This window comes from Egretta garzetta, unplaced genomic scaffold (assembly GCF_000687185.1).
Source record: "Egretta garzetta isolate BGI_Z169 unplaced genomic scaffold, ASM68718v1 scaffold526, whole genome shotgun sequence".
Classification (NCBI taxonomy): Eukaryota; Metazoa; Chordata; class Aves; order Pelecaniformes; family Ardeidae; genus Egretta; species Egretta garzetta.
In genome coordinates, this window is record NW_009259967.1 from 778,106 (window position 1) to 787,280 (window position 9,175).

Below are 9,175 nucleotides of genomic sequence, written 5' to 3' on the forward strand. Positions count from 1 at the left end.
TGCCCGCTTGCCTGCAAGAGCGGAGAAGTAAGGCGCAGCCCAAATAATCCTCCTCGTTGTTTGCGGAGGCATCGCTCTGGTATTTGCCTAGCGCGGGTCGCCGCCGAGGAAAGCCGGGCGCTAACGCATTCCTGAGTGGCTTTTGTTGCTTTTTCCCTCCTGAACTCATTTTCCGAAGTTTCACCCCTGAGCCGGCAGGGAGAGGCAGCGTGTGAGAGCCTCTCGGCGCCCGGGAAAGCCTCCCCCACGCTTCCCCGGGAGTTTGGGCTCTGCGCTGCGTGTGGGAGCCGTGGGTGTGCAGTGACACCGAGCTGGCGAGGCTGCGGTACGGGTCGGATCGCTAGGTCAGGGTCCTAAGGCATCTGAGGAGCGAAAAACCTCTCCCTCGGCATGCATGGGTAGACATCTGCCTCTCTCTCCGCTCCCAAAGTAACTTAACTAAAAGCATCCTTCTGTTCCTAGGAATCAAAATATTCAGAGGTGGCAAATTTAAAAAAACAAAAAAAACCAAAAAAAAAACCCAACCAAAAAAAAAAAACCAAACAAATATGTCACGTATTTTGACAACTAGTACATTGGTTTGCTGTCAATTCTGTCTGACAAGTGATTGATAAGAAATTTAATACAATTTTATTTCCTAGCTGTACATTTTAACTCCTGCAGCTCTGACAGGTAGGCTTGGAGGAACCTATTTGGATGAGATTATTTTTTGAGCTGGCAAGAATGTTATCAGATGAGAAATCGTGAGTGGGAGAATAGAAGGAGGAATAGGTGGAAATTAAAATCCATATTGGCTGCCTGTGTGCTTCTTCCTGAAACCTGCAGGAAGAGACGCTGCAGCTAAAACTGGATTTTTGTCAAAAAACTGTGAATTTATTAAAAATCCCTGATCTGGATGTCTTCATTTCAGTTGATCTTGACGGAGGGATTATACTTGAGTAATGTGGAGAATTACAACTCAGGCTGAACACTTGTACTGTATATTAATTTCCTACATCATTAATTTGTATGGGAACTGAAAGCCATGAAGGGGCTCTAACAACGTTTCTTTGTTTAATGTGTGGCGAACTCTTCCAGCAGGGCAGTCTGAGAAGGGCTGAGTAGCTTGCTTTTTCCATGAAGGCACCTGTAATGAAAGCGTCCGTCAACTTGTGCCTGCGTTCAGCAGCCTGGCTGCATCAGTCCTCTGTAACACACAGAGAGCTGCTATGAAGCTTTCATGTTTCATTCCCATATTGCGAGTGGTGAAAGGGAGGATGCTTTCTGGCATGCACTGGGACATGTAATTTGTGCTACAGATGAGTTAAGTAATGTGAGGTTAGATCATCCTCACCCAAGGTGATTAAATCCTTAGCCCAGAAAACGAGCTGTAGCAACTAAACTAAAATGATCATCTTACCAGTTTTCCAATGCTCTCTGTGAATTTGCTAAATTAATAACAGCAGATAAAAAGGCAAAAGACTGAGTGTGGGAAACCAGCTGTTAACAGGCTGAGGGAATCTCATTAAGGAAAGGAATAAAGTCCTTCTGCCTGTGCTCTGGGATTGCTCCCGGACCACTGGTGCTCTGCTGGGTACCGGCTGCCGGTGGCAGAGTGCCGGCTGGTCCCGTAGTGCTGGCTTTCCCTTTCTTCCAGCTGCTACAACCACACTGTGAGTCCTTCAGCTGTTGCTCTGCCCTGTGAGGTGGTGCCCTCGTGGCTGTGGGAGGGTGATATCTTGGCCAGAAGGGAAGTGGCACGTGAGAAATCTCTGTATTTGCTCACCGATCAGGTTGTAACAGGGTTCGAGAGCAACAGGGCTGCTTACTTAGCAGCACTCTGGATTTCACAACTGGCATTTTTCTGTCTGGCTCTGTAGGCTAGGGAGGCATCCTGTGAGAAGCTGACCAGCCGATGAACTGGGTGAAGTCGTGATGCATGTGTATATTGTGATACGTGGCCGTGCAAGAGCAGCGGAGTGATGGAGTCGTTTGTTTCTGAAGGATGTGGAGGCCAGTGCCGGGGCATAATACTGAACTAGGCTAGACCTGGTCTGGTCTGTCAGTCCAGTGCCACTGCATAGGAAATGGCCACTCTCCCTAACAAAACTAGCTTTATGTTTATTTCCCACCTTCTTGCTTTCCCACGGTCTCCTTTGATCCTCTGGTTCCTCCTTTATATGCCTTTCTTTCTTAAACGCGCTTATATAGTTGGCTTCCGTGTTTTCTCATGGTAACACATTCCATATATTCGCTTCTGCTTGAGGGAAACACTCCCCATCCACCCACACATCTAACAGTGCTCCAGGCCAAATTCTGATCGCTTCTGTGTCAACATAAACCTGAGCAGCTCCACTGACTCTGGCCCTGCGGCTTTGGGGTCGCAACTGTATAGCTCTGAGTGTAAGGTTGTCTTTCGGCTGGACTGAAGGGTCAGGGAGGCTCGTTTGAGCACACGCCCACGTCACACGACAGAAATATCTGTTCTGTAAACAGTTCTGCTCCTCGGCGAGGTATGCCGTGGAATAGGCTTTGCTTTCATGGGTTTTGCAAATTGCAGAGAAGCTTTCTGTAATGCAGAGGAACAGTGTATGCTGGATAACGAGACATAATTGATTCTTTCTTGTATCCCGGCTCTTTACAAATGCATACAATGGAGCAAGCACGACGATTTCTTAGCAGCACGGGGAACACCGTAGCTGAAATGCAAACCTGGGGAAGAGAGGGAGGTGTGGTACCGTGTTCAGCGAGTGCGCTTAGCACTGCTGGATCACTGACACGGCAAAGCTCTCAGTGTTTCTGTCTGGCTCTGCCTGGACACTGCTCTGCAGAAGCTCACCCTACTGTTACATGAGTTGAAAAAAGCCCCGTGTATGGACTGAGCCACCGCTTTTCTCCAGCAGTTGTGCTTTCAGTGCTTGCCTTTGACTATCGCTTAGCTGACATAGTAGAGCAGTGCTGAGACTAACAGAGCCCTCTGCAGCGTGTGCTGGTAGGGTATGTAATTCCAGACCACCAACCTAGAGTAATTTGCTGTACTCCAACCCCCCTTCTTCTGGGGGTGGGGCGGAGTAGTATTTTTTTTTTAGGTATGAAATTTACAGGATCTCCAATCAAATTAAAGGTGTCCCAGGGTCAACCCGTCAAACTAAATTGCAGCCTCGAGGGAATGGAAGACCCTGAGATGTTGTGGATCAAGGACGGAGCAGTGGTGCAAAGCGTAGACCAGGTGTACATTCCAGTAGATGAAGAACACTGGATCGGCTTCCTCAGGTACAACAGACACAGAGAAGAAAGAATATCGTGGAAACTATTGCACGGGTTTCTGCTGTCAGCTATATCTATGCAACTGCAAGCGCCCTCGGTGGGGCAGAGTCCTTAGGTCCGCAGTTCAGTGTGTGGCAAGGGCATAACTGAGAGCAGAATAGAAGCCACTGAGGGCTGAGATTTTATGCACTAGAACCATATTGGTTTCCTGACTGCTGTGGTGACGGGTGCTTTGCTGACGCTTGTGATGCTCAAGACGTGACTCCAAGGTGAAAGGATGTTCTTGCCTTGTTTGTTCATCTTGTTCTGCCGTGCAGCAGGAAGACTAAAGTCTGACTTACGTAAATAGGTTTTCTCTCTCATACTCATTCCGTTCTCTTACTCTCTCTCTTGACCTGTCAGTCCGCATAAAGTGTGAGGATTGTTAATTGAAATGAGACTCCCAGGACTATGTCCCTTTCCTTTCTTTGGGGAGGAGTGTTTGTCACCTGAACCATCCCTGAGTCATTTTGCAGCGACTTCCTTTGTACGTTTATGCTACACGATACCAGTCCTGCCCTGCTCAGAGGCACAAAAACTCTCTTCTGCAAAGCAGCTCTCTGTGCTTTTATTTCGGCAGAAGGGGGGTGTCAGCTAGTTCTGGAAGTACTAAGTTAAACAAGACCCAGTGTTCTGCCCTGGCTCTTTCTGTGCGTAAAGAGAACTTGTACAAGCAAGCATGCCATCACTGTGAGGGTTCAAAACTGTTGACTGACAGGGAAGAGCAATTCTCAGAGCTCTGGCCTCATCTCCTGTTAGGTTTCTTGGATTGACATTGCACGGAGTCTCCAATTCCACCAACTGAAAATCTCTGTGCTCAAGCTTGTCTGTAATAAACATTTTGATAGCAAAAAAAAAAATCTGTTCCCAGTAAAACTCTTGTATAACATTATGTTGTGAAAACTGTTTGTCTTGAAACTATACTATTTACTTCCCCCCAGTTCCCCTAGTTAACTTTGCCCTTCACAGTCTCTCAATCTGATCTCCTTTCTCACCTCTTGTTTTACTCCACTGAAAACTTTCTGCAGCACCAGGGTTAAGTATAGGGTGCTAAATCTAGATGTGTCCGTATCTTTGTCTCCTTTTTCCTTTCTTGTCCTAAAGTGATCATTTCTACCACCCAGTGTGTGACACTGCTGCGATTGCTGCGTTTCAGAACATGTGGCTGGATGGGCAGGACAGCTGATGCCATTTGAAGGTACAGCTCTGAAAATCAGGCTGTAGTGGGTCCATTTTGTGCATTTCAGCAAACATTCTCCCTTTTCTGTCTTCCTTCCCGAGACGTTCTTCCCCTTCCCCAAGGTGGACTGCTAGCGTTAGAAAAGCAGGCATCAGATCTGCTGAGGATCCCTGCATGGCAGCAGACGCATGGCTGCACATCCTGCCAGGGGGCAATCAACATTTGTACATTGACAGGTGCTCAGAGTCACACGGGTGCCTTTGGTAGCTGAGACCTTGTTGCTTTGGGACCAAATTCTGCCTTTACTCACTCTGCTAGCCTCACGTTGCTAATGGCAGTGAGGATACAGCAGATTTCCAGCGGTGGAGCAAGGAGCAGAATTTCTCCCCTGAACTGGAGGCCTGAGACTTGAATGCTGCTCAGTCCCCATGGCTGCTATCCCCTGCTTGGATGCATCTTCTCGGAAGGGGAGCTGTTGCTGAGCCAGGGAGGACACAGAAGAGTTCGTAGGGCGAGGTCCTGTGCTGGAGCAGGCCAGCATAACCCCTTAAAATCACAAATCAAGAGGCCTGAGGAGTTTTGCAGCGTGAGGCGCTCTTAGGATATCACTGAGTGCAGCTGAGGTGAGGGGGGCCTTTTCTGACCCATCTGTTCCTGTATGAGGCTGTCACCAGTCCTGTCACCTAACTGAGGCAAGACAGTCTGGCTCGTTGGAGGTTTGTGATTTGGAGTTTCCCACTAGCTCCGACATTGTAGGCCAAGCTGTCGCTCTTGAAGGCTAGCTAAAGTCACGATTCAGGATCGAGATGACCGACCCCTTCTTGTCCTCAAAGGACACAAATGACGGGGTTTGCATGATGACGTTTTGGAGGAAGGCTGTCTGCTCTGCTGAGGATTCCCTCCACCCACTTTAGCGAGGAGCCTCCCGTCTCTGTTTTGCCGCGCGCTTTGTGCTGGCTAGCTGCTGCCTTCCTCCCCAGAGCTGGCTGCGTCTCAGTGGGTGTTGTCCATGCATCTGGTTTGCCAAACACTGGAGGGTCCTTTGGGCAAAAACATGCTTTATCCACGTAAAATATCGATGTGGCTTTTGACTTTTTTCAGCTTGAAATCCGTCGAGCGGACAGATTCTGGGAAGTACTGGTGCCAGGTTGAGAACGGGGGGAAGAAGGAAGAATCACAGCAAGTGTGGCTCATAGTGGAAGGTAAGGAGGAGTAGTAGTGCTGGTTTCCTTTCAGGGCTGACCCACCAATATGCTCTAGGTGGAAGTGGTGAGAGCAGATTGCTCCAGTGACAGGCTTCTTGGCTCTGAACCATTGCTGACTGCAGTGAGATCACTACAGAGCAGGAGTAAGAAACGGTAGGAGAGTAGCTTTGAGGAGAGGAGCTGTCAGTTTACTACCTTCTGGTTTTATTTTGGCACGTTGAGAAACAAGTGGAAGATCCTTTCATGCACACATATTTCTTTCCAGCCCCTCAATCAGTTGTTGCTTTGGTCTCCAAATAATTCGTAGAATGACGGGATGGTTCAGGTTGAAAGGGATCCATGGGGATCGTCTGGTCCAACCCACTTCTCAAAGCAGGGTCACAGCCTGGTTCTGTGTGTCAGGCAAACAGGTCTTTGAGAGGTAGAGTTTTTAGCCCAATTCTGAGTTTCAGGAGAAGTGCTGTATGTCAGAGCTTCATAGCTGTGACTTCCATGTAGCACTGTTTTGCCGAGTCTTGTCTTATAAAGAATAACTTCTTCATGGTTGCCCAAGGCAGCATGGATCAATGGCTTCTTACTGTCTCTAGTTTCGTTTTCCTTGAGCCATGGTTGTGTTAGATCCTCAGAAGCTAGTAGTAGTCATTGGATGGCTTAATATTTGGTGAGGAAGTTGACAGGAACAGCGCATTTGCGGCAAAAAGTGGGGTTTTTGGATGTACTTGGTAACATTCTGGGCCACAGCTGAATCAACAGTCTTAAAGAGGAGGAGTGGGGAGGATTTCATGGGAGGTGGTGTGGTCTGGATGTTTTACAGCAAAGGTCTCACTCAGAGCTGTGGAAACATTCATAGCAGTTCTTGGAGGAAGAGGAACCTGCTGCCTTCCATAAATCCCAGGCTTTTGTCTACCAAATCTTTGACTGGAGAACACTGTTTACAGCTTAAAATGCTGTCTATTGTGCAGGGTCTATTTCTATTCCAATTACCATGGCCCGCTCCAGAGATGGCTGCGTTTGCATGGTGGGTGCATTAGGAGCAATTGGGTAGCTCAGTGTGCTAAGCTGTCTGAAAAACAAAGGAGCCCTTCTGGATAGCACAGGCAAGAAATACCAAAGTCACAAAAAACCAGCTGCAGCTAGGTGAGGGGGAGTGTTGAGAATGAAGGCTAAAGCTTACAGCGGAAGCATAAGCTAAAAAAATGCAACTAGTTGCCTTTATGAGAAAAGCAAGTACAGCAGAAGCTAGTTAAACTTGAACTGAACGTGTAATCATGTGAAATGGGAGTTAGTGGAAAAAATTAAAAAATAACAAGTGGGTGGTAAGGGGTGGATTTTTAAAAATGTGTCAGCTGTTAGCATAAGAAAACATCAGGGAATGCAAGAGCCTATTGGTCCCACTGTCACTGTTACCGCTGTATGTGTTTCTTACCTGGGGTACCAGCTCTGCCTGGAAGTGGTTGCTGTATTGATAACAACCGTTGTCCTCTTTGACTGAGAGAGTATCTTTACCCTGGTCATTTGAAGCCCTCAGTAGGTGCTGAGACCCTTCAGTGTGCCACACAAAACAAGTGCGGACTACTGGTGGTCTGACTTAAAGTGAGCTCGCAGGGATTTCTCTGCTGTCTAATACCTGCCTTGAGATCCACTTAGGTAGTCTGTATCGGGCAGAATTTGTAGCGATGGTATTTTAACAGTCTTTGTAATACAGCTAAAAAGTTTGATCTTATGAAACACTCCTCAGAATTTACAGAAACAAAATTATTTTGAAAGTGTTCCCTGGTTTAGAAACTAGACTCTGGCCTTACCAAGAACATGATAGGATTCAATGCCTGGAGAGGTAATATAAGAGGCACATTGTGGAGTGTGACCACCTGGAAAATAGAGATTGTGTTTCTTACAGAACTCTCCCTCTGAAATTACACCTCTGACTGTGCAGCTGTTCCTGGGGCTGCTAGCCCCTATTGTGGCTACAGTCAGAGCCCTAGCCACACCTGCATGGACATGTCCCCCTGAATTAACACTGTCTAAAAACTGAGCTGTAGTAAAAAAAATGCCAGCTTGGAACAGGGAATAGACAGGGTCATTTCCTTGCTTTGCCACTGATTTTCTGGAGGCACAGTACCTCCACGGTGCATCTGTGAAAGGGGGATGCCAGTGATCACCTCTTGTACCAGGAGCGGGGAGGCTAAATGTGTCACAGACAGGGAGGTATCCAGGTAATACACGTATGGGGGCAGCGCAAGTTCCTGAGCTGCATGAGTCAGCTGCGCGCCCTGAACTGTAAGAGTTTTTAATTGTGGTCTTGTCTGATCTGGTTAGCTGCTCCCGAAGTGAGAAAACCTGCTGAGCTGGGCAGGATCCTCCCAAAAGGCTACCTTGGGTGTCATGGCAAAGGGACAGGAGGCAGGGATCCTCCTCACAGGTAGAAGCAGCAATGGTATTTTCCCTTCTAATCTTCCTTGGAGAGGGACGGCAAAGCAGGTGGAGGTGTCACAGCTGGTATCTGGGAAGTTTGTTCACTTTTATTGTTTATAATGACTGCAATAAAAAAAAAATCTAAGCAAAACCAAGCAGTGAATCATCATGATGGATATACCTGTCCTGAGCATTGGCCTTTGTACAGATAGGCAACATCATTCCTTCAGTGACCTGTCTTTAGATCTGGTTTCAGTTCATTTACTTGCCACTCCCTTTAGAGTGGCAAGGAGGCAAGGAAGGTACTCAGAAACTGCCACCTGAGAGACGCAAGCAGCAACTGGATGGTTGGTGAAAGATTGGGGACACCACTTTCAGCTGGACTGCAGGGGAAATGACAAGCCTTAGGCACCTACATTAATTGCCGGCTGTTGGAGGTGCTCAGCATCTGCCTCACCAACTGGAGCTACTTGGGCCCATCATCTTTGGCCAGGGATGAACAATGTCACTTCAGTGTGTGAATGCACAATGTTGTTGGTTCCTCTGTTTCTGTGAGGTGGCAGATCAACTGTTTCCAGAAAACACTTTTTCCACCTGAGAATACCTAACTTTGGTGTAGATGCAGTCTGTAGCGGCTGTGCTTGACACCCAAAGTTTTGAGCATAAAGGGGAACTCAGTGTTTCTCTGGACCTTCAGCTCTTCCACCAGCCACGAGACGTGCATGCTGGCTGTTCCATAGGATCAGCACTGGTGCTGATGGCTGGTGAATTTTGTACAACTGGTTTGGAGCACTGAAACCACAAAACTTTAAGCGTTGCCCAAAGGAGGAACCCCATCTCTTGATGTGTTGAGTTACACTCGGCTGTTGCCACTTACAGGTGACCTGAGGTAGTTAGCATTGCAGCTGTGTTTTGCTCCCTGTGGACCTGATCCAAGGCCTGTTGTACCAAGAAGTAGTCTTTCCACGGTGGGGAACAGATAGTTATCAAGAGAGTTGTGTCCATGGATAGCCTTCAGTTCTGAAACAAATTAGCCCTAGTGCCAAGGCAGCCTGGTTCTCGTGGTGTCGGAGCATGCTAGAAGGCAGCACCA

General features: G+C 47.7%; 1 protein-coding gene across 1 annotated transcript in view; it reads left to right on the forward strand.

Annotated features, from left to right (window-relative positions):
* Nucleotides 1-3,070: 3,070 nt before the first annotated feature.
* The window catches only part of TYRO3 (TYRO3 protein tyrosine kinase), a 37,022-nt gene continuing 30,917 nt past the window's right edge, over nucleotides 3,071-9,175 (forward strand). The window contains exons 1-2 of the mRNA XM_009640225.2: nucleotides 3,071-3,252; nucleotides 5,567-5,667. Of these exons, the coding sequence (XP_009638520.1) occupies nucleotides 3,071-3,252; nucleotides 5,567-5,667 (283 nt within the window). The remainder of the gene's footprint in view (nucleotides 3,253-5,566; nucleotides 5,668-9,175) is intronic.